This window comes from Triticum aestivum, chromosome 2D, assembly GCF_018294505.1.
Source record: "Triticum aestivum cultivar Chinese Spring chromosome 2D, IWGSC CS RefSeq v2.1, whole genome shotgun sequence".
Classification (NCBI taxonomy): domain Eukaryota; kingdom Viridiplantae; phylum Streptophyta; class Magnoliopsida; order Poales; family Poaceae; genus Triticum; species Triticum aestivum.
Genome location: NC_057799.1, coordinates 66,031,351 through 66,055,341, shown reverse-complemented (window position 1 = coordinate 66,055,341; position 23,991 = coordinate 66,031,351). Strand labels below are relative to the sequence as shown.

At 44.9% G+C, this 23,991-nt stretch overlaps 3 protein-coding genes across 4 annotated transcripts; 1 reads left to right on the top strand and 2 right to left on the bottom strand.

Moving 5' to 3' along the window:
• Window positions 1–430: 430 nt before the first annotated feature.
• Window positions 431–12,365, top strand: LOC123051612 (uncharacterized). 2 transcript variants are annotated; one of them, XM_044474547.1, is made up of 28 exons: window positions 431–814; window positions 905–1,061; window positions 1,172–1,311; window positions 2,378–2,494; window positions 2,594–2,725; window positions 3,100–3,277; window positions 3,721–3,892; window positions 4,841–4,962; window positions 5,073–5,164; window positions 5,722–5,764; window positions 5,995–6,055; window positions 6,809–6,957; window positions 7,065–7,135; window positions 7,212–7,382; window positions 7,463–7,531; window positions 7,780–7,881; window positions 7,962–8,051; window positions 8,537–8,615; window positions 8,695–8,794; window positions 8,889–8,964; window positions 9,173–9,352; window positions 10,036–10,158; window positions 10,235–10,318; window positions 10,425–10,609; window positions 10,698–10,836; window positions 10,937–10,996; window positions 11,222–11,326; window positions 11,924–12,365. In XM_044474547.1, the coding sequence occupies exons 1-28, from the start codon at window positions 617–619 to the stop codon at window positions 12,035–12,037; spliced, it is 3,309 nt and encodes a 1,102-aa protein (XP_044330482.1). In that variant the 5' UTR covers window positions 431–616; the 3' UTR covers window positions 12,038–12,365. The 2 variants fall into 2 exon arrangements, with proteins under 2 accessions (XP_044330482.1, XP_044330480.1); XM_044474545.1 differs by having other exon boundaries at window positions 1,166–1,311.
• Window positions 12,366–12,561: 196 nt separating this feature from the next.
• Window positions 12,562–13,567, bottom strand: LOC123051613 (protein LURP-one-related 11). Its single transcript, XM_044474548.1, has 2 exons — window positions 13,294–13,567; window positions 12,562–13,176 (listed from the first exon to the last, which is right to left on the bottom strand). Exons 1-2 carry the CDS (start codon window positions 13,549–13,551, stop codon window positions 12,784–12,786), a joined length of 651 nt encoding a protein of 216 aa, XP_044330483.1. The 5' UTR covers window positions 13,552–13,567; the 3' UTR covers window positions 12,562–12,783.
• A 5,208-nt stretch (window positions 13,568–18,775) lies between these two features.
• LOC123048734 (UDP-glucosyltransferase 29-like) lies at window positions 18,776–20,565 on the bottom strand. The gene has a single exon (XM_044471776.1). The coding sequence runs from the start codon at window positions 20,442–20,444 to the stop codon at window positions 19,044–19,046; it is 1,401 nt and encodes a 466-aa protein (XP_044327711.1). The 5' UTR covers window positions 20,445–20,565; the 3' UTR covers window positions 18,776–19,043.
• Window positions 20,566–23,991: the final 3,426 nt, after the last annotated feature.

Sequence of the window (23,991 nt, the reverse complement as noted above, 5' to 3'; positions counted from 1 at the left end):
AGTTTAACGCCGCCCGCGCCTCCGTCTCTACACCGCACCTAATCCCCGCCCCACCCCACGGCCCACGCCCTCGACGGCGCGCGCGGCGCACACGCGACACGCACGCGCCTCCGTCCCCACAACCCCGCCCCGCATCGCGCGGCGGCCGCCTTCGCGAATCGCGAGAACGCCCCTACCTAGTCGGCACTCGGCAAACTTCGAGGAAAAAAGAAAGAAGGAAAAAAAAAGCTGCGGCCCGCTCGCTCGCTCGGTGCTGACGAAGAGAGAAGGACCGGTCGAATCCACCACGGCCAGGCCGGCCGTTTCTCCTCCTTCCTTCCGTAAAACGCCGGTAAAAAACCCCGTTGACGCGGCCGCCGCCAGCCATCCAGCCGATCTCCCCACCCCCTCGGGCCCCGTATAAATAAGCGCGCCTCCCTCCTCCCCCCACCACCAACCTCGCGATCCGTAAACGGAAACAAAACCACAGCCCCGCGCGAGTCCCCCGTGGCCTCCCTCCCATCTCCCCCCTCGTCACGCCTCCGCGCCCGCGCACGCACCCGCCCCGTCGTGAAATTACGCTTCGCCCCTCGCCCGCCGCGGGGATCCGCGCCCCTCCCGGCCTCGCCCCGCCGCCATGGTCGACACCAGGCGCAGCTCCGCGGGGAAGCGCCGGGCCTCGTCGGAGGAGGCCTCGCCCCCGACGCCCCCGCCCGCGGCGGCCTCGGCCTCGGGCGCGGGCGACGGCGACGCGGCGGGGGCGTCGGCGTCCGCGCCCGCGGCGGAGGCCGCCTCCCCGCCGCCCTCGCGGGGCCGCTCGGCCAAGCGGGCCAAGGTCCCTGCGCGCGTTCCTCTGTTTTGTATCGCTCATGATTTCCGGGAACCGATTGATCTGATTGTTCGTTGCTGTGCGGTGGTGTGGCAGGCGCAGGGCAAGACGACGCGCGTGGTGTCAGGCCCCGTGTTCGAGGCCGCCGCCAAGGCAGCGGGCCGCGCGATCGAGAGCTCGCAGCTGAGCGCGCCGGCCGCGGAGAGGTCCGCCGGGGCCGTCGCGGCGTCGTCCACGGTGTCGAATTCGGGAGGTGCGTGCTGTTAGGTTCTGAGTTCACGGTTCGTTTCAGGGGGTGCTAGGCTTTGGTTTAGCCAGCCCGGGGGGAGGTTTTTGATTGCTCCCTTTTTGCTGAAGCTTCAGCGAGGAAGAAGAGGACGCCCAGGCGTCTGCCTCCGTCGGACGAGACGACCGCGGAAGAGATGACGCAGTGGAAGACGAGGCGCGGGGCGGCCAGTAGCCGGACTCATGCCTGGGCCAGACTGATTTCCCAATCTTCTCAGGTCTGTTGTTTAGGAGAACTCACTTATGTGAGGAACAGTGCCACAACTCTATTTGGTGACCGCATAGCATCTAATCAAGTTATTTGACGGACAATTGAACTGCTCTAGCCTTCCTAGCTATCAAACAGCACAAACATTTTAGTAAACATAGCAGATTTTAATTCAAAATTCATTTTGTTACAAATCTGTGTCTTGAGTGGGTCATTATATATGTCTGCCAAAGCTCTATTGTGAATCATCTGTCGTATAACGCTTCATGCATGGCTTTAGTTGGAAACACAGGACCATTATGTGCTCTTGGAGCTGAAACTAGTTTTTCTTCAAAATGGAGGAAAGAATAGTTCCATCTAAGTTATCCAAATATCAGAGAACATCGACTAGTTATTCTTGTTTTGCTACTGTTTGCTGGCTTCTGTACATTATCTACTTCCTGTCATTATTTGGCCCGACATGTATAATGCCTTTGTCAGAGTTTTATTAAACATTGTGATTTTTCTGTATGGGGGTTTTGCAATCTTGCGCTAGTAACTGTTCAGTAATTTTAAAATCATCATTGTGATATTTATCTTGAGTTTCCAGTCTCCTGCATTCGCAACTATAGGATTGTTATTGTCTGCCTGCTCAAATTTAAGCGTACTAATCTAATATCATGTTTAGATGCCAATCCTTGCCAGTTGCCACAGCCACCATTGAGTCATTTAATTTGTCTTGTGGACTTGCGTAATCATCTTATTTGTAAAATCTTGAACGTTTTTTTCTACAGTTGAGTAGGAACATCTTACGTTACTCTGAAATTGTATGGAGGTTCATTTGGACCATTTGATCCAAATGAGTCACATTGGATCAAGGGTGATCCCTGTTGTTGGTGCATACATGCATAGCAAATACCATTTCACAGTTACTTGTTTTTGAGTTGTTGACATCTGTTTTTGGTAACCGCGTCAAATAGCTTTACCATTTTGTCAATTCCCCACTTAGTTCTGTAGTATTGGTAATTTAGTCTTAGCATTTACTAATTTTAAACAATTATCTTTGCTAATGATTATATTCTTCTTCTGCTGTTCAGTATCCCACGGTTCCTATTTATGCTTCCTATTTCACCGTTGGCCATGGTGGTAAACATGATTTGAAACTGACGGACGCATTATCTGGATCACTTGTTTGCAGACTGAGGCATGTTAGGGTATGGTTGCATTCTTAATTTTATTAATTTATTAGTACTCAGTTCTTCCTGCATTCATCATTTTGAGGTTTTGACTGTCAATTTTGACCTGTTTACCAGAGGGGTGCTGCCCTTGAGGTCTCTATATCCAAAGTTGTCTATGTAAATGGGAAGGCCTTAGACAAGTCTGCTAAGGTCACCTTGACTGGAGGCGACGAAGTTGTTTTTAGTTCACTTGGGAAGCATGCTTATGTATCCTTTTTTGTGACTGACCGCTTTCTTAGTACATGTGTATTGCTCCTATCTGCGATTACGGGCATGTCTGGATGTTTTTGCCACTGCTTTGTTAAGCAAGACTAGCAATGTTTGGTTCTCCTGCCTTGCAAGCGAAATGAGATTGTTCTTTCTATGATAGTATAATTTGTTGCTCAAAATATTGTATGTATTTATTTGAAACTATGTAGTGGACTACACCAGGAAAAACTTTACAGGCTAACAATGCCCACATGGAAGAATTGGCAGCTAATTTGGGCCTGCCAAAACTTGGCCTTACTAGGCAAAGTTAGATGGACAGATGTTGGGGTTAGCTTGCATTTTAGACGTGGAAGTCCTTAACATGTTGGCAGATATTTCAGCCTCTTCCAGAGGAAAAATCAAGCACATCAATCCTTTCTTCCCCGAGTTTTGTTCAGCAAGGGCAGCATCCAGTTATGAAAGGCACATTGGATCATTTATCATCTAAAAGGGCCAAGTTATCAGTGCCGTTTAATTTTGGTAGTGGCTGCTCTCCATTGGTTCCTCATGGTGAGACAGCTTCATTTCTTCCCTAAGGCCCTACTAATCCCTAACTTTCTAGAAAAGGGGATGCAACATAAGAGGACTTCTGTTTTTCTATCTTGTTCCTCAAAACTGGGTACTCCCTCCGTTTTTATTTACTCTGCATATTAGGTTTGATTGAAGTCAAACTTCATAAAGTTTGACCAAGTTTATAGAAAAAAATTGAACATTTAAATAAAAAATCTATATGATGTGAAAGTATATTCAATAATGAATCATTGAATCTAATGCTATTGATTTGTTATTGTATATGTTAATATTTTTGTCTATAAACTTCATCAAAGTTTACAAAGTTTGACTTTGACCAAAGCTAATATGCGGAGTAAATAAAAACAGAGGGAGTACCTTTTATTTGTTATTATGATGAAAGAGGAAAGTGAGGCTAAACAGATCTCTTTTTTGTTCACTAGATACAGAGATAGTCAGCAGTTTATGTAAAACAATGGAGGAGCAGAACCAGTTCTCTTCTGAAGAAAATGTGTCATTTGCTCAACATAAACTTTTAAAAGAAGATCTGAAGAAGGCACTTTTTAGTGCAAGTGATATATCAGAGTCATTTGATAGTTTTCCATATTATCTGAGGTATCCAGATTATTACTCTCTTCATGAAAAAAAACAGCTCTTTTGTTATATTGTTCGAGATATAGAAATATATATGATTTGATGCATCTCTTATTATCCTTCATTTTAGGAGCCTAGAATGTTCATTTTGTACTTCACATAATAAGTAAAGAAATTCTTATAATGATCTTATAGAAGGATGATTTCTCCCCAATTGCTTAGTTCTGTAATATGATAACGTATCGGTTGCAACAGCACAACTCCAGATTTAGTGGATTCATCCTCTTATTGTTTCTGCTCACATTTCTAACTCAACAGTGCAAATTGCTGAAAAGCATATTTATTATCCATGGTATTTTAATTTCACAAACCCCATTTCTCTTCTTATTTGTTATTCCTCATATCATCCTTAAAAAATGTAAGAAAAATAATTGCAATGCCATTCTCATTTCTAAATCATACTTTCTTTTAGCTAGTAAGCTGCGACGCCATTTTCTAAAAAAAATAAGATGTGACATAATGGCAGCCAGAATGATTGGTTGGTCATAGTGCATGATAATTGGATATACTAAATCTTGCTCCTACAAATGTTTCAATTGGTGATAGTGGTTCGTTGGTCACCTCCTCTCACCCTGATGCGACCCATTAGATCTGTTGCAAACAGCGGAGATGTTAGTCCTGTTTGACACCAAAATTAGTATAAAGTTACCCCCAAGTGGCTCAAGTGTATGAACACATCACATAGGCTTAAGCTTGGCATCACCATCAATTCATTTTATGAGTAGCAACCTATTGGATATCTAATAATCTAAGTTGTTTTATATTTTGCAAGACACAGGCATTTAGCAAGTGAGTACTGATTACTCGAGTACAACCTACTTTTTTTTCCAGTTAATTTGGCCTGTTGCATATTGATTGATTGGTCTCTGGTGGTTAAGAACTATCTTTGATGCCTTCTCATCCTTGCAGTGAGAATACCAAAAGTTCTCTCCTGACACCAGCACATGTAAATTTGTGTTGCAAGGAAGCCATGGAGTGGACAAAAAAAATATCTTTTATTTCTCAACGAGTACTATTATCTGGTCCAGCAGGTATTAGTTATACTTGATGAAATTATGGGGTATTGCAGTTAGTGATTTTGTATATTTGTTAAATGCTAAATGCTTGGATTGTTTACTAAAAACAATTTTACTTTTTGTAGGGTCTGAGATATACCAAGAAACATTGATGAAGGCTCTCACCAAACACTTCGATGCTAGGCTGCTCGTTGTAGATTCATCATTGCTGTCGAGTGTAAGCCTCTTAACCATGCCATGCTTATTCTTCTTGAAGTGGATTGATGATATATTGAACAGCGCCACCACAGCTCATTTTGAACAAACCACAACCAATTCTATTGTAAGCCTTATCTTTTTGTAAGATGACAGATATGCGTCTTCTTTTTTGTGAGATGAAATATATGCCTCAACTATTCTACTTTACCTTTTTGTGCAATGCTGCTAGTATTTTCTGGAAGCTCGAAATGTTTTCTTCTTTCAGAGTTTGAACTTTGTAAACAAGCTGTACAGCAGAGTTGCAGTAAACTCACAGCACTGGTGCTGTTTATAAATACATCCGAAAAGATGTAGCATTAGTTAATTTCACCATAAATGAATCAGCTGACACCTTGAGATGTAAACTAGAAAATGATGTATGATGTAAGTTACTCACTGATGCAACTGCATGCTCGCTTTAAACAGTTGCATATGAATTGTGTGCAAAAGGAGAGGGTCTGGGGGGGGGGGGTCTTTTCTTTGGTATTTCTTTAGTTCAAATTCAAATGCCAACACCCGAGTATCATTTTTTTTCAGGGACAGTCTTCAAAGTCAAAGGAGTCAGAGCCGTACAAAAAAGGTAAGGCTATCATGACTCTGTTATTAGCACTAAATTTTCTTTGCTATTTTTTGGCAACTATTTTTAAGTCTAGATGTTGAGAGTACCTGTTGAATTGAGTATGGTGGCCCTGCATTTGTCCTTGGTACTATGAACGATGAGGAGACTATACTGTTTGTTTTTACAATATTTTCTTAGTGTAATGAAACCACCTGATGTAGCGGTAGTAATGCTTCTGATATTTTATTCAGGTGATAGGGTGCGATACATTGGTTCTTTGCAGTCAACAAGGTTTATCCTCGAGGGACAAAGGTGTGTCCCATACCTTAAGATTTGTTTTTTAAAATGTGCATCCTTTCAGCTTCCTGCGCCACATGTGTGAATGTCCCAGCAGTTTTTTTATGTAATTTTTTCTCTTGATTACTCTTAGTACCTTTCATGCTATAGCAGTTTTGAGTAGGAGGGTTTACAGATAGAAAATTATTTGTGCTGTGCAAAGCTGGAAAACCTATTGTATGATATACGATGATCGTGAGTTGCTATAGAGAGTTTGCAGTAACTGGTAGCAGCTATAAGCTTTTTTACATGGGTCTGGATTTAGCCCTGTTTGCAATGCAGGATTCTCGTATGAATTTTTCAGGAAACTGCACATCCAGCAGGAGTATAAGTTTCCTTTTGTATGAAATTCTTACGTTCCAAATGTGTTATATGGAAAAGTAGATCTGATGCAATAATCATGAGAATAATCCTTTCTCCATTTTCCTGTAAATATTGCATATTATATTGTACTGCATTGATCTTTTATACTTAAGTTGCATAGTCTATCTTAGATGGCAGTAGGTTTTCTTATTGGATAAAAGAACCAGGCTGGTTTGAGTCCCTGCTTGTTGGTCTGACCTGTGATGATATGTAATGATCGCTAACCATATGAATTTTCTGAATTATTACCTAGTATTATGTTAGCATTCCACCCCTTTGTTTGCAATTGACCTCTCTCTTGGTGTTGCCATTTGCATATTTTACTTGCATCTATTAAAAATTTATGCCAAATTATACAATCTGCAGAGCTCCAGATTATGGTTCCCAGGGTGAAGTGCGACTTCCTTTTGAGGAAAATGGATCCTCAAAAATCGGAGTCAGTTTTGACAAACCGATTCCTGGGGGCATTGATCTAGGAGGCAATTGTGAGGTTGATCATGGTTTCTTCTGTTCAGGTGAGTTTTTCTTCTTCTGTTGTTCTTATGTACTTCTTAAATGCAGTGTTTTTTTGCTATATTGTTAATTTTTGTAACAAGTTACTTATGCCTATTTGTATTTCCAGTTGATTCTCTGTGCCTCGATGGTCCAGGATGGGAAGATAGAGCTAAACATCCATTTGATGTAATATTTGAGGTTTGTACGATCTTCGCAACCTTACTTTTATCAGCATTTGTCATTTTTTCCTATTACTCACTGGAATTTTATGCAGTTTCTTTCTGAAGAAAGTGCGCATGGACCCCTTATCCTATTTTTGAAGGACGTTGAGAAAGTGTGTGGAAACACTTACTCTTATCATGGTCTAAAGAGCAAGCTCGAAATTTTTCCAGCAGGTGTTTTTGTTATTGGGTCTCAGACCCAGGCAGACAGTCGGAAAGATAAGGTACTTACTGTAAAGATAATCTGCACCCGATTTCTAAGTATTCATTCTTTTAGCTAACAAAAAAGATGTTGTTTATACAGCTAAACGGGTCTCCTTTCCTTTCGAAGTTCCCATATGGTCAAGCAGCAATACTCGACCTTGCGTTCCAGGTGCCTTTTCTGGTTTTGCTGGAAGTATCCCTACTTATGCCATGCTAGTGTAGGGACTCCATGGCACTACAACACATTGTCAGCTTTTACTGAAAGGATATTTCTGATATATATCTCAATTGCTTATTATCTTGTCCACTGTATTATTTTTCTTACTGGACCCTTTTATCAATTAAATTAAATAATGGTTTCTGTCATAAGTGCTCTGTTACACTTTTGTTGTTACAATCTAATGTACACCAATGCAGGATAGCTTTGGCCGGGTGAATGATAAAACCAAAGAAGCAGCGAAGACTGCGAAGCATGTCACTAAACTTTTCCCCAGTAAAGTGACAATACAACCACCACAGGTATGCCATTTGTGTTACTCAACAATGATGTCTACTTGGTAGTGTCCTCTCCTAGTTATAACTCTGAATACATGCTACAGGATGACTTGGAACTCTCAAAGTGGAAACAGCTATTGGATCGTGATATTGAAATTCTGAAAGTGAAGGCTAACATTTCAAAAGTCCAGTCTGTAAGTATTAATTAGTGACTTGTCATTTTGTATATTACTTTTGGACTATAATAGACTTAAAAACCTTAAATGTTCTTTTGCTCTCGAACATACCCAATGTTATTATGTTTCAGTTTTAAGTAACTGCTTGTTTGCACATCCCTGTTATTCAATTATCATATGTTCTCTTCAGCCTAATGTCTTGCGTTTTATATGTTAGTCTTTCCCTATGTAGCTGGGAGTCCAAACATGATTACTAAAAAAATACGTCATTAAGCTGCTATTAGATTCCCAGAGTGATTAGGATGTTCTGATTTTTATTTGACAATTTTCTTACGTTTTGTTGAAACTTTCGATAGATTTGCCTCCACTATGGGACAAAATAGTATTCCTGCATCACCTGTATTAGTGCGACCTCTAAAAATGGAATTGTCGCTCCACTCCACTGATGTTGCTGTTCCTTATATCTCTTGGTTTAACTAATGTCTTTATGCAATCGGATGCAGTTTCTAACTCGCAATGGTCTGGAATGTGCTGATGTAGAGACCACAGTATGTGTTAAAGATCGAACTCTTACAAATGAATGTGAGTAGTCATTCCTACATGATGTTTTATCCTGTATAATGTCCATGTAGCATCATCTGTCTATTGTTTTTGTTTCCAGGTGTCGATAAAATAGTTGGTTATGCTTTGAGTCATCAAGTTATGAATTCCACTGTTCCAACTCCTGGAAAGGATGTGTTACTTGCTCTTTCTGGTGAAAGGTTTATTCTCTAACATTGTACACTTCAAAAGTTGTGCAAGAAAGTTCTTTCTGGTTCATCTAATGATTATCTTACTGAAATTGTTGCATTTCAGCCTTCAGCATGGGGTTGATTTGTCGGAAAGGATGCAAAATGACCATAAGAAAAAGAGCACAAAGAAATCACTCAAGGTGATTTTCGTCTTCTTTTCTTAATAGCAAAGATCACCTCATGTATATGACTTGACCTGGCCATGATCAGCCTGGCCCAGTTATTTATTTGAAGCGTGCAAATAAGTCAGATTGAGTTTGAGTTTCACCTATTATTTGAGGCTCTGGTCCATTATCACATTAATGGTGTCTAATGCCAATGACTTACATACATGCCTTTTCATTGTAGGATGTTGCCACGGAGAATGAATTTGAAAAGAGGCTTCTTGGTGATGTTATCCCTCCAGATGAGATAGGTGTTTCCTTTGATGACATTGGAGCACTAGAGAATGTCAAGGAAACTTTGAAGGAATTAGTGATGCTTCCATTGCAAAGGCCAGAGTTGTTCTCCAAGGGACAACTTATGAAGGTACAAGGCATTCTCAATCTTCATTATATATGCTTAATATTCTTCTAAAACAATCCAGATGTCCCTTCTGTGAGTCCTCTGTTTCACCTGTAACAATGGCTCCTTGTTTTGTCATTTGCCTTTATAGTTAGGTATCCTCCTTTCTGCGCTTATGACTCATCCTTGTTGAGTGGTTTTGTAAATATTGTAATGCTGTCCACCTGCGGTGTGTCCATCATCTCCTATTCATTCTATGCTTTCTAGCATTTTGAATTATAGTTAGATATCCCCCTTTCTGCGCTTATGACTCATCCTTGTTGAGTGGTTTTGTAAATATTGTAATGCTGTCCACCTGTGGTTTGTCCATCATCTCCTATCATTCTGTGCTTTCTAGCATTTTGAATTTATGTATGATGCTTTTGTGAGCCTTCTGTTATACAGCTTCACTTTCTAAATATAAGACGTCCCGTTAGTTCAATTTAAACTGCAAAAACGTGTAGTGTCAAAAAACATCTTACATTATGGGACAGAGGAAGTAATTAATATCATGCAATCCCAAATTTAATTGAAAAGAGCAACAAGAATCACTTCAAACTGAATGTAGCAGGTTGAATACTGCCGTTATCATATTATTCTCCTTATTAATTAGTATTTCTTAACTTACCCAGTGTGCAATATTGTTCTGATTTTTCATTTTGCACCAGCCATGTAAAGGAATATTGCTTTTTGGTCCACCTGGTACGGGGAAGACCATGCTTGCTAAAGCTGTTGCAACAGAGGCTGGTGCTAACTTCATCAACATATCAATGTCAAGCATTGGCTCGAAGGTTTTCCCATAACAGATATTTACCTAGATTGCTCTCCGTTGTTAGTTCTACATTTTCTTACCTGTAATTGTAACAGTGGTTTGGCGAGGGGGAAAAATATGTGAAAGCTGTGTTTTCACTTGCAAGCAAAATTGCTCCCAGTGTCATTTTTGTGGATGAGGTCAGTCAAAAAATTTCATCATCATTGATGATATGATTATGATTCAACAGGCTGCAGAATAATAGTGTATTAATTAAGAGACCCTGCTGTGTCCCCTGTTTTGCAGGTTGACGGCATGCTGGGTAGACGTGAAAACCCAGGGGAACATGAAGCCATGCGTAAAATGAAAAATGAATTTATGGTGAACTGGGATGGTCTGAGAACAAAAGACAAAGAACGTGTATTAGTACTTGCTGCCACTAATAGGCCGTTTGATCTTGATGAGGCTGTCATTAGGAGGCTCCCAAGGAGGTATGGGTATACATATTTTAACAAATAAATGCAAATTGTGACACTGGCATTGCGAACCAGCAATAATTCTTCTGAAACTATTGTTTAGGTTGATGGTGAATTTACCAGACGCAACCAATAGGAAAAAGATTATTAGTGTAATACTAGCCAAAGAAGATTTGGCAGAAGATGTAGATCTGGAAGCAGTGGCTAGCTTGACTGAGGGGTATTCAGGCAGTGATCTGAAGGTATTTAATTTTATGTTGAGCTTATTTGTTTCTTATTTGATTTCCTTTTTAAACAGGTAATTTCCATATTCTTTCTGCTGACAATTTTAATTTTCCCCAGAATCTGTGTATTACTGCTGCACATAGTCCCATAAGGGAAATCCTTGAAAAAGAGAAGAAGGTTAGTTTTAAATTCTTAATTTCTTGTACTACTTTCCTATGTGTTGTCAGTTTTACTGATTAATAATCTCTGATCCTTCTGATTTCTCTCAATGGTTCTGATGTTATCGATGCTTTTAGAATATCTGGTTAACCAAATCATTAATAATTTGAATTGATTTATTTTTTATTATCCTTGTTGAGGCTACATCAGACCTCTAATCTATCATCTTGTGTCTACTTGCAGGAGAGATCCTTGGCAGAAGCAGAAAACAAACCATTGCCTCCCAAGTATTCTAGCAGTGATGTCCGTCCCCTAAATATGAGTGATCTCAAACAGGCACACGAGCAGGTAAATATTACTGCTGTTTTTCATCTATTTCTTACCCTGGCCAAAAATGGAAAAGAAGATAAAAATAAACCTAATGCAAATCAGACTCAATTACACAAGTAGATTTGATGCCCCTCACCGCCTGCGAAACTTAATCCATCAAATATATGACAAATGCTGATGACAGCTCTTGCGGGCTTAGTTTCAAGATTGGAGAGTGTACTGCTAGTATTGATATGTTCTGGGTTGTAGCGCAATTTCTTTCTAGGATACAAGTAGATGATGCCCCTCACCGCCTGTGAAACTTAATCCATCAAATATATAACAAATGCTGATGACGGCTCTTGCGGGTTTAGTTTCAAGATTGGAGACTAATGCCAGTATTGATATGTTCTGGGTTGTAGCGTCAATTTGTTTCTAGGATATATTCCCTCCGTCCCAAAATAAGTGTCTTAAGTTTAGTACTTGTGCTATTAAAGTTAGTACAAAGTTGAGACACTTACTTTGGGGCGGAGGGAGTACTATAATAATTAAGGTTACCCCATTGTCATTTTATGTTTTTTCATCTCCAAGTTGTTGATAAAAGTGTGATCCTAACGTAACTTGCCTCGTGTGTAGGTGTGTGCAAGTATATCATCTGATTCGACAAATATGAACGAGCTTGTTCAGTGGAACGAGCTTTATGGTGAAGGCGGATCTAGAAAGAAGACACCTCTAAGCTACTTCATGTAGCTTATTTGTAGCCTGTACATAGAGCAGAAGCATTAGAGTGAAGCGACTGAGAAGATAGATAATGAATAGCTCTGTTGGTTCTTCATTTATAGGCAATTTTTTTGAGTCAATTGTTTTGTAATGCCAGTTCGGAGTTTCGTTAATTGATGTTCCAGCCAGTGTGAACCCATTTAGGTCTTGTATACAGTGCATGGTGCTTAGAAGAGGTGCTTATAGTAAAATAAACTGAGTTTTTCTCAAGCACTAGTGCTTGTCTCTGTAAAGGGTGCCTAATTAAGCATCTACTCTTTACAAATAAACACCTTGTATTGTACAAGGCCTTAATCAAGACATGGATCCGGTATGTTCCTCAGTGATTTCTACCTTTAGGTCAAACTGTCCAGCGACCTGACGAAACGGAATCGCATGCCCTGGTGGAGAGTTAGAATCTACAACGGGGAAGGCGAAACAACACTTCCAATTTTATTGTTTTCGAAAAAAGACTAATTACACGGAGTTCACGTACGACGATTGAAGTCAGAGGGTGGGAATAAACAACTTGCACTGATCGAACCTGGGGAACAAGTGTGTTTTGTTAAACACATCTTAGGCGACGCTGAACATTTTTGGCAGTACAAACGCCATGGAATCAAAATCACTTGTAGATCAGTCATCTGTGTCACACTAGGAAGTCGTTCTACTCGCAGTTACACGGTAATTCACACGAAGAAAGACTGTAAAAGTCTCTATTCTGTTCTGGTTTTGCTTCACATGGTGCGATTCATGAGCCCGTAGACGAGCACGAGCCCCATGATGAGCGAGTCGTCGACGCCGGGCTCCACCACCAGGGCGAGCACGTCCTCCCCGAGCGCCACCCCGCCCGCCGTCACCTTCCTCTTCACCTCCGCCACCACCAGCCCGGTGCCGGCGTCCACGATCCTGCAGCACGCCCGCTTCCCGGCGCGCGCCCCGCCGTCGTCGTCGATCCTGTACCGCATGGCACGGCCGGCGTCGCTCTCGAACTCGCACGGCGACGACGAGGGGCGGCCGCCGCTCCGGTGGAAGATGCCGCCGCGCGGCCGCGCCACCTTGAACCATGCGCTCGCCTCTTGCTTCCGGCCGGTCCACTTGTACCCTTCCCACTTGCCAAACGCGAGCTTCTGCAGGAATCCACAATTAAGTAACCAGTCAGAAAGATCGATCATACATTCGTTTGAGCGCCAACATAGTATTTCATAGATCTTGATGATATTCTCAGCAAAGGAAAATGTACACACCTTCTTGTGTATGTTGACGACGATGTTGCCGCGGAGGTCCATGAGGCAGACGTTGTCGCTGCACTTGGAGCCGTAGTTGTCGACGCGGTACACGATGTGGCCGTCGGAGTCGTACACGGTGCACCCCCGCCCGTTGAGCACCAGCGACTTCAGCCACAGCGTGAACACCTTCCCCCTTCTCTCGCCCGCGCACGCCGCCGCAGCTGCCGCCGGCGACGAAGAAGAAGAAAACGACGGCGAAGAGTGTACCCTCGCCATCTCTGCCTGTACAAAGTTTTTTTTCTGTCTGCGCGCTAATGTGTCTCTCTATGTGATCTGGTTAAGTAGGCTAGGGCTCGATATATACACAGAGGAGGAAGAGAGAGCAAAAGCGCAAAAGTGCCGGTGACGTGGTTGCTGGCTCGCTTAAACTATCTGGATCGAGAGGAGGACAAGTTGGGATGATGCTCTTTTTGGAGTATTAGTTAGTTATAATCAGATATTAAAAACTCCCTGAAACACATTTATGCCATGCATGCTTATCGAGCCGTGGCGGCAATTTTAATTAGCCAAATAGTCTATTGGTGTCCAAGTTTCAGTGCCCCCTGCCCCCATGCGTGTGGTTCGTGCCCTATCTTTCATGTCCAAGCACTGAAACCAACAGCAGGCCAACCATTTCAGCGTAAGGCTGGTCATAGTGGGGAGTAACATACACTAGTAGTATCATAGGTGGTCTCATTTATTGCCATGCATGACACATAGTAGCATAACAATTATTATGTTACGGTATCTACCTATGTTACTAGGACCCTCTCTCTTTTCTTTAATTTTCTGCCACGTAAGCATGTTTACGAGTCCCAAGTATATGATACTAGTTATGTTACTCTCACTATGGCCAGCCTAAGACAAAGCTAGCTCAAAATGGCCGTGCTTAATTAGTAATCTCGAACCGGAGGCGTTGACAGTGACATGCATGCCTGAAAGGCACGCACATTTTGACATTTACAACGGCCCTTGGTACTTCATAGGATCGGACTTAAAGTAGCAAGAAAAGTGCATGCGTCGAGATGCTCGCCGGTCGCTCTTTGCATGGGTTCGGAACTGCAGTTGCTGACGGTACGAAGCAACAGCAGCAATTTTACTACTACTTAAAAGGCAATAATGTGGATTAGAAGCGCTTAAAAAATGCAAGTAGATCAGTACGAGATGTCTAGTCAGCCGTAGCAGGCGGGAGGCAGCACTCACGCCCGTCGTCACCAAAGCGGGAAAAGGAAAAAGCGCCACACAAGGTTCCAAAAAGGAACTGATTTTTTCCATCGGGCTGATGCTAATGGGCTATTGGCAGCTGATGCGCGCGTACTTGTAATATATGTTAGTCTGCATAGTAGGTCGAGGTCGACGGTGATGCGAGCCTGTTCAGTCCGGGGCTGCAGATAAGCACTCTGGGTCTTGAGCAGAGAGGAAAAGGACACACATATGCTTCTATTGTTAAGTACCGACTCTCGTGTGATATCTCTATTGTTTTTTAGGCAGGAGATTTTGGGTAGTACAATAATAGATGATTGCTGTTGCTATTTCTAGGCCGTGTCTGAGAAATGCTCATTTCCAATGATCTCTGAAACGTACAATTATTCAGTTTCCGTTGCGTAAATATATATAGAGTACTCCCAGAATAATAATGGAGCACTAGTGTACGCGCAGAAATGGGAGATGCCCATGTAATAAGAATGCCCGACAACTCGAAAGAGGACCGGAGGTTGTTGCTGCTGGACTTGAGATTTTTATTTTTGTGTGTGTGTGTGTGTGTGTGGATCGGCGAAATTCATCTAGCTACACAGGTGATCTTGATCTTGATACAGTGGTCCTGACCCTGATTCAGTGGTCCTGATCCTGTTAGTTAAGTGGTAGTTTAGCACCTTGTTATTGACACAAATAGCATTCGACAAGGTGTGCAGATGGTTGCCTTGTCAAAACTGAGGTGCCTAGCTATATATATTCAGTGAGTGGTTCTGGCTGGGACTCCATTGGTCGCTGGGACGCTAGCCATGTTCATGCGATCATGCTCAGCTCGTTGAGTCATGGAGGAGATCATAGTGCGGCTTGAGTTGATTTAGTCTATTCAGAGCTCTCGTTGACCAAAAACACGTGCCTTCTCTCGCTGCATGTCTGAGTTCAAATTCGATAATCATTGCTCTTCTTTTCATTGTTTCTAGAAACTCTGCCACTGTACACTAGTAGAAAACAGGGCTTTGGTTCGGTCAGAAAAAAACATTAATCCTGGTTGCATTACGAACCGAGACTAATGTTCGAGCGGCTAGGGCACCGTACAGGCATTAGTCCCGGTTCAAATGGGACCTTTAGTCCCGGTTGGTGCCACGAACCGGTACTAATGGGCGTTCGAGCCACCAACCGGTACTAATGGGTCATGAACCGGTACTAAAGGTCCCAATTTCAAACTCTACCCCCCTGGATCGCCTTTTCAGTTTTGTAAAAAGCAAAAGAAAATGATAAAAACTTCAAAAATTAAAATCCTTTCAGATGTAGTTATGTTACTACATGTACTAGTTAGGAAAATTTAAAAACTTAAATTTGGACATGTTTTGCAAAAAGCGTAGGGAAAATGTAAAACGGCTATAACTTTTGCATGCGATGTCAGAAAAAAATATAATATATCAAAATGTCAGCACTAAAATCCGCATCCGATTTTGACCGCCTACGGCCTGTTTGCAAATTTTAGAATCCTCAAATTCTAAAAGGAAAAAAGTTATGCTCAAATTTCTGTTTTTTTTTTGAATTTTTGTTAAATCTGGTCAAACTATGGTCAAACTACTTATTCAAGAAGTATTAGTGTTACTAAATAATTATTCAAGAATATTAGTGTTACTAAATAATTATTTCATTTTTTTGAATTTTGGTCAAATCTGGTCAAACTGTGGTCAAACAATGGTCAAACTAATTATTCAAGAAATATTAGTGTTACTAAATAATTATTTCAGTTTTTTTGAATTTTGGTCAAATCTGGTCAAACTATGGTCAAACTACTTATTCAAGAAATATCAGTGTTACTAAACAATTATTGTTTTTTAGAACAATAGTTTCAAACTCAAACAGTGAAATGTGTGACTTCATGCTCAAGCTAAATTCCTGAGGGTTAATAGGATTGACATCTTACTATTGTCAGGAAAACAACAAGTGCAGACTTGGAAACGAGGGAGAATAGAACTCGGAAGTTAAGCGTGCTCAGGCTGGAGTAGTGAGAGGATGGGTGACCGTCCGGGAAGTTAGATGATTTGGAATGATGAGGGGTGATTAGAGATTAGAGGTTAAATTGAGCAGTGATGAGGGGTGATTAGAGATTAGAGGTTAAAATAATTCAGAAATTTGAAAATAAAAAAAATTCAAAAAAAAATCATAAAATTTCCTTTAGTACCGGTTGGTGTTACCAACCGGGACTAAAGGTGGACCTCCAGGCAGCGGCCACGTGGAGGGCCTTTAGTCCCGGTTCGTGTAAGAACCGGGACTAAAGGCCCTTTTTCTACTAGTGGTATAATGGTACCTCATGGAGTTGCAAACTTGTCCTCTTAACTCAGTTAGGGCATTTCTAACCAATCCCCTTTCCGGCCGTAAGGGAGGATAATTTTGGTCTTCCTCCCTTACTGTGCATCCGGCCGATTCCATAAACCGAAGAGTGGAGTAAAATTTATCCTCCCCGCCTACCCCCCCTCCAATCACTCTAAAATATGCTCACTCCCGCTACGGCTGAGTAAAAGTGGCGGCCTATCTTTTTCCCACGCTCGTGCCACCTTGTATCCCTCCACCGTAATCACCACGCCTCGCCGCCGCCACTGATGACCCCTCCCTCCGGCTGGATGGATAGCCCAGACCCTTCCCTTGCCGTGCCGGTCACCGCCGAAAACCACCCATGCGACGCCGCACGCACCGAAGAAAACTTTGGGGATGAAAAAAACCCATCGGGTTCAAGCTTCTCCTCCAACAACGGCAATGGCCGTCGGGTTGGCGGTCGCCTCTCCAGCAACGGCCCGCCGCCCTCCCAGCGCTCCTGCAGGAGCCAAACGAGCAAGAAAGCCGACGGCGGTGGCGATGGCCCTCGCTGAGGCGGCCGCGAAGAAGAAGATGAAGAAGGCCACAATGACGCCTCCTCCAAGGCATCACCTTGTGCAACTGCTCCGGCGGGACCTACAACCACTGCTCTGGCGCGGGCGGCGGCCACAACCTGCAACAAGTTCGCGGCCTCCAAGTGCTGGATGAAATGCCTACAAGGTAAAAAAATCTTCAACATTTTCAGCCGATCGGTGATTGTTGGTAGCGGATGGTGATGTAGTTTCTTTGTTTCCTTGTCGTAGCGCGGAGATGAACACGACCAAGTTTCTTAGCGTCTTTGGAGTCCTCGGCCACGATAGGACTTAGGGTTTTTATCATTTATGCGGCTGGTTATGTCCAACTACTTAGTTTTGCCATTAGGAATTTTAACTGCTCAAAAATGCCATCGCTTCGTTAGACGCATGATAAAAAATGCTACTAGACACTATTACCGTCAGCTCATATCTCGTTTGCCATGTTATAATGACCAAAATACCTATGGACCAACATGTTAGCTCTCCCGCTATCTCACTACAATTAAGTGTGGGCCCCACTTAATCCCAACAACACTGACATATGGGTCTAGGGGTATTTTTGTCATATAACATGGCCAACGGGTTTGAACTGATAATAATGATGTCTAATGGCATTTTCGCACAAGCATGTCACGGATTGTTGGCATTCTGAACATTTTTAAATAGCTATAATTTCCAATGACAAAACTGAATAGTAAGACACAACTAGTGGCCTAAATAATGAAAACCCTTGAACTTGATGAGCTCAACCACGACTCCATTTGGTATCATTCGAAGGCGTCCCATGACATGGAGGATGTAACCGAAGAGAAGGAGGTGGCTGAGGAAGAGCGAGCCGGATCCTCTAACTTAGAGAAGGAAAGTCACAGTGCTACAGAGCTCGTCTAGTGTAAAATGAAAAGGAATGTTAGGGACTATTAGCAGGTTATTTACTTTTGATAATTACTGTAGATATAAAAAATCCAAAATTAATTTTATCTCATCATCAACTTGTTTATATGTAATTACTACATACTAGATCTGTAATTTTAAAATTAATTTAAGTTACCTTACACCCTAAATTCTAAACCCTAAACCATAAATCTTAAAAATTAATTTAAGTTATTTTAGCCTTACTATGAATTTACATACTAGATCTGTAATTTAAAAATTAATTAAAGTTATCTTACACCCTAAACTCTAAACACTAAACCATAAATCTTAAAAATTAATTTAAGTTATTCAGCCTTAATTGTATGGATTAATAGAAGGGAAGTTAGGGTACTGTAGCTTTTCTAATATCCCTTCTCTAACATTCCTTGTGTATGTTAGAGGATCCAGTTCCAGTTCCAAGGAAGAGGAGGAGGCCGAGGTTTAGCCTGATGGGCTTTTTGATAGAACATCAGGCTGTTGTTATTTCTTCGAATGGGCCGACTTTGCCTTGAAGGAAACTGAAAAGGCTGAAACTAGTTCAATCTGGAAAGACCGAAACTAGTAGTCCGGACAGCCCGAGCGTATGTACAGATGGGCTGTTTGCCTCAAAAAGAAAAGAAAAAAGAGTACAGGTGGGCTGTGGCAGCCACCGCTCCCGACTGTTTATTTATTCTCGACTAAACCCGTTGGAAACACAGAAAAAAAAGTTCAAAAAAAAGCCCACTAATTTGGTACGGCCTGGCCCTTGCCGCAGAGCCGCGCCATCCTCTGCAGCAGCGTCGCGATCTGCCGGTCGTCGCCGTTGTTCCGCGCCATCACCTCCCGCAGCTCCCTCGCACGGCGCCTCGCCGCCACCCGTTCCCTCCCGTTCACAGCCGAGCGCACCGCCCGCGCCACGTCCTCCGCCTTGAACTCCCCGAACCGCTCCTGCTTCACGCGCGCGGCCGCCGCGCCCAGCTCCACCGCGAGGTTGGCGTTCAGCGGCTGGTCGATGTGCAGCGGCAGCGCCACCATCGGCACCCCCGCCGCCATCGACTCCAGCACCGAGCTCCACCCGCAGTGGGTCAGGAACGCGCCGCAGGACCGGTGCGACAGGATGCGCCACTGCGGCGCCCACCCTTCCACCACCAGCCCCCGCGCCGGCTTGAACCCCCGCGGCATGGACCTCGCCGCGCCGCGGGCGTCGTCCTCTGCGTTCGGGAACCGCACCACCCACAGGTAGGGCACCCTGCTGAGCTCCAGCCCGCGCGCCATCTGCGCCATCTGGCGGTCTGACATGAAGTACTCGCTGCCGAAGGAGACGAACACCACGGAGCCCGGCTCCTTCCCGTCGAGCCACCGCGTGATGCGGCCTCCGTCGCGCTTCGCCTCGGAGCCACCGGAGTCTACGAGCAACGGGCCGGTGGGCACGACCTCCTTGCCCACGAGCTGGGACAGGTAGTCCACGTACTTGCGCTCGATGTCGGCGCACGTCTTGATGGCCACGAACCCGGAGGAGCGCTCCAGGCTGAGCGGCAGGCGGTCGCGCTCGGGGATCATGGCCGTGCCGTCGTCGCGGGAGATGAGCCGCGCCGTGTACTTGGCGTCCTCCTCGGCGCCGCCGAGGCTGATGGACTCGAACGGGAAGGCGCTGGGGGTCCGTTCATTCTTGAGGCAGTGGACGACGAATGCCTTGGCGGCGGCGCTGAAGGTGTTGAAGTGGACCGCGGGCACGCCGCGCGCCGCGGCCTCGAGCGGCGCCCACGGCTGGAGGAAGTCGTAGACGACAATGTCCGGGCAGAGCTGGTCGAGGAGCGCGCCGAAGCGTGGCGCGGCGAGGTCGCAGGCGCGTTTGAGGGCCGGCATGAGGTGGGCGGGGAGGCCCTTGGTGGTGTGCAGCGCGGGCGGGAGGCCGGGGAGCGCCGGGAGGTGGAGCTCGACGAGCTTGATCCGGTCCGTCTGGTGGTGCGCGAGGGGCGCGAGGTTGGCCGGCGTGGAGACGAGGTGCACGACGACGTCGAGGTGGTGGTCGTCGGGGCTGGCGGCGACGAGGCGCTTGGCCAGCTCGAGGTACGGGTTGATGTGGCCGTGCGCCAGCCACGGGAACATGACCACGCGCATGCACTCGCGCTCCGCCTGCGCCATGGCGATCGGTCGGTGAGTCGGTGATGAGGGAGGTCTAGGAGGATCTGCTGGTTCAGTTGAGCTGACTGGAATTCTTCTTCGTGCTGTGTGAAGTGTGATGTGATCTACTACGGACTTCGGGGCGCGTGGATTTATAGACGTGGTGATCTGTCTGGGTTTGCGATGGCGCTGACCATCGACGTACGTACGTGCACGGAGCTCAGTGAGCGCGCAAGCCGCCCGGAGTTGATGGGCGGCGTCGTCATCGCGTCTGGCGCGCGGAGTCACTTTTCCTAGGCCACGTGCTGCCGGGGGCGCAAGGCGCGTGTCGGCTTCTTCCATCGCGTTCGAGATGGCTGTGTGACTCGATCTAAGACGGCGCACAACTTCATTTTTGTTACAGGAGCATGCTCCAGACATAGGTGCGTAATAAAACTAGAAAGAAAATACACACATACATTGAGTGTGTACTACTATTTGTTTGCAAAGTATCATGGCCAAATACTTTTTTATGCAAGCTAAAAAAAATGACAAAACCACGTATTTCTACCACATGTACTATTCACAAGAAAAGTACATAATTTTTTACAGCTCACACCAAAATGATTTTTTTGCATGGTAATATGTATCTCATCCATATCATAAAGATCAAAGTACATTTTTTTTGTGATGAAATTGCACACACATTTAGTACAAGTCTCGAAGAGCCCGCCTTTGGGGATCTTATACCCCTTATCGTCGTCACTGCATGGTGGCAAGCCCTATGTCCTTGTCGAGCAGACGCTTGCGCGTCTCCTCAAGCTCGGCCGCGACAGCATTGGGGTCCATGCCGATTGCGATGGGCGCGCACAGGCTCTGCTGCATCGTTGTGCGGAGCACGTTCTCCTAGCAGGAGGGAGCAGCCGCCGTCGCACTGGTGCTGGAGCCGGTGGTCAGCACCTCCACGCGAGTGGAGAGGTGTGCAACATCACGGGAGATGCCGCAATTGCCCGCGAGCCAGACTCTCCACGACATGGCGGGTGTCTTGTCGTACACTTGGATTTGACGGGCGCTTACCCCACTGGCTGCCGGCTGCGGCCAGCCAGCCCGGGCGAGGAGCCGCGCCGAGCCGTCTGTGACGCCCCCGATTTGACCGTACACTAATCATGCACGCAAATGTGTACGATCAAGATCAAGGACTCACGGGAAGATATCACAACACAACTCTAATACATAAATAAGTCATACAAGCATCATAATACAAGCCAGGGGCCTCGAGGGCTCGAATACAAGTGCTCGATCATAGACGAGTCAACGGAAGCAACAATATCTGAGTACAGACATAAGTTAAACAAGTTTGCCTTAAGAAGGCTAGCACAAAAGTAGCAACGATCGAAAAGGCAAGGCCTCCTGCCTGAGACCTCCTAACTACTCCTCGAAGCCGAACTCCATGTAGAATCATCATCGGGATCTCTAGCTCCTGGACTCCAGCATCTGGTTGCGACAATCAGGTATAGAAAGGGGAAAAGAGGGAGAAAAGCAACCGTGAGTACTCATCCAAAGTACTCGCAAGCAAGGAGCTACACTACATATGCATGGGTATATGTGTAAAGGGTCATATCGGTGGACTGAACTGCAGAATGCCAGAATAAGAGGGGGATAACTAATCCTGTCGAAGACTACGCTTCTGGCAGCCTCCATCTTGCACCATGTAGAAGAGAGTAGATTGAAATCCTCCAAGTAGCGTCGTATAGCATAATCCTACCCGGCGATCCCCTCCTCGTCGCCCTGTTAGAGAGCGATCACCGGGTTATATCTGGCACTTGGAAGAGTGTGTTTTATTAAGTATCCAGTTCTAGTTATCATAAGGTCAAGGTAAAACTCCGGGTCGTCCTTTTACCGAGGGACACGGCTATACGAATAGATAAACTTCCCTGCAGGGATGCACCACATAACCCAACACGCTCGATCCCATTTGGCCGGACACACTTTTCTGGGTCATGCCCGGCCGCGGAAGATCAACACGTCGCAGCCCCACCTAGGCTCAACAGAGAGGTCAACACACCAGTCTAAATCCTATGCGCGCAGGGGTCTGGGCCCATCGCCCATTGCACACCTGCACGTTGCGTGCGCGGCCGGAAGCAGACCTAGCCTAGTAGGCGTTCCAGTCCAATCCGGCGCGCACCGCTCCGTCGCTGACGTCAAGAAGAGCTTCGGCTGATACCACGACGTCAGGATACCCATAACTACTCCCGCGTAGATGGTTAGTGCGTATAGACCAAATGGCCAGACTCAGATCAAATACCAAGATCTCGTTGAGCGTGTTAAGTATCTGCGAACGCCGACCAGGGCCAGGCCCACCTCTCTCCTAGGTGGTCTCAACCTGCCCTATCGCTCCGCCACAAAGTAACAGTCGGGGGCCGTCAGGAACCCAGGCCCACCTCTACCGGGGTGGAGCCACCTGTCCTTTCAGCCCCCTCATCAGAATCACTTGCGGGTACTCCTCGAGCCGACCCGACTTTAGTCACCACATGTGTCATGTATATAATGTATATAGTATATACCCATGATCACCTCCCGAAGTGATCACGGCCCAGTAGTATAGCATGGCAGACGAACAAGAGTGTAGGGCCACTGATGGAACATAGCATCCTATACTAAGCAGTAGGATAGCAGGTAAGGGTAACAACTGTAGCAACAATGACAGGCTATGCATCAGGATAGGATTAACGGAAAGCAGTAACATGCTACACTACTCTAATGCAAGCAGTATAGAGGAGAATAGGCGATATCTGGTGATCAAGGGGGGGCTTGCCTGGTTGCTCTGGCAAGTAGGAGGGGTCGTCAACACCGTAGTCGAACTGGGGGTCGCCGGCAGTCTCAGGGTCTACCGGAAAGAAGTAACGAAGGGGGAACACAATAAATAACAGAGCAATCAAATGTAACACAAAGCAAGACGCAGCAATACGTTGTGCTAGGGATGGCCTAACACATGGATAGGTGATACCGGCGAAGGGGGGGAACTTCCGGGAAAGTATCCCCGGTGTTTCGCGTTTTCGGACAGATGAACCGGAGGGGAAAAGTTGCGTGTTTGCTATGCTAGGTATGTGTGGCAGACGAACGGGCTGCGTATCCGGATTCGTCTCGTCGTTCTGAGCAACTTTCATGTAGAAAGTATTTTCATCTGAGCTACGGTTTATTTTATATGATTTTCTAAAGTTTTAAATCATTTTAGAATTTATTTAATTTATTTAATTCAACATTATCCAGAATAGTGCCTGCTGACGTCATCATGACGTCAGCATGACATCAGCAGTCAACAGAGGAGTTGACTGGTCAACTGACGCGTGGGTCCCAGTTGTCATGGTCACAGTTTAACTAAACATAATTAATTAGGTTAACTAATCAGAGTTAATCAGGTTAATTTAACAGATCTAATTAAGTTAATTAATTAATTATTTATTTAATTATTTATTTTTATTTTTATTCTCTTTTTTTTAACAGAAGGGTGTGGGGCGGGGGCCCCACTGGGCAGTGGCCCATAGGGCCAAACGGGCGCGGGCGAATGGGCGACGGGCGCTGCCCGATC

Bases quoted from the DNA above. Each gene is read 5' to 3' on its own strand.
- LOC123051612 (XM_044474545.1), top strand. From the start codon at position 617: ATGGTCGACACCAGGCGCAGCTCCGCGGGGAAGCGCCGGGCCTCGTCG. The intron at 5,165-5,721 runs GTAAGCCTCTTA...ATTTTTTTTCAG, and splicing joins ATTCATCATTGCTGTCGAGT to GGACAGTCTTCAAAGTCAAA. The intron at 7,136-7,211 runs GTTTGTACGATC...AATTTTATGCAG, and splicing joins CATTTGATGTAATATTTGAG to TTTCTTTCTGAAGAAAGTGC.
- LOC123051613 (XM_044474548.1), bottom strand. From the start codon at position 13,551: ATGGCGAGGGTACACTCTTCGCCGTCGTTTTCTTCTTCTTCGTCGCCG. The intron at 13,177-13,293 runs GTGTGTACATTT...GGATTCCTGCAG, and splicing joins TCGTCAACATACACAAGAAG to AAGCTCGCGTTTGGCAAGTG.
- LOC123048734 (XM_044471776.1), bottom strand. From the start codon at position 20,444: ATGGCGCAGGCGGAGCGCGAGTGCATGCGCGTGGTCATGTTCCCGTGG.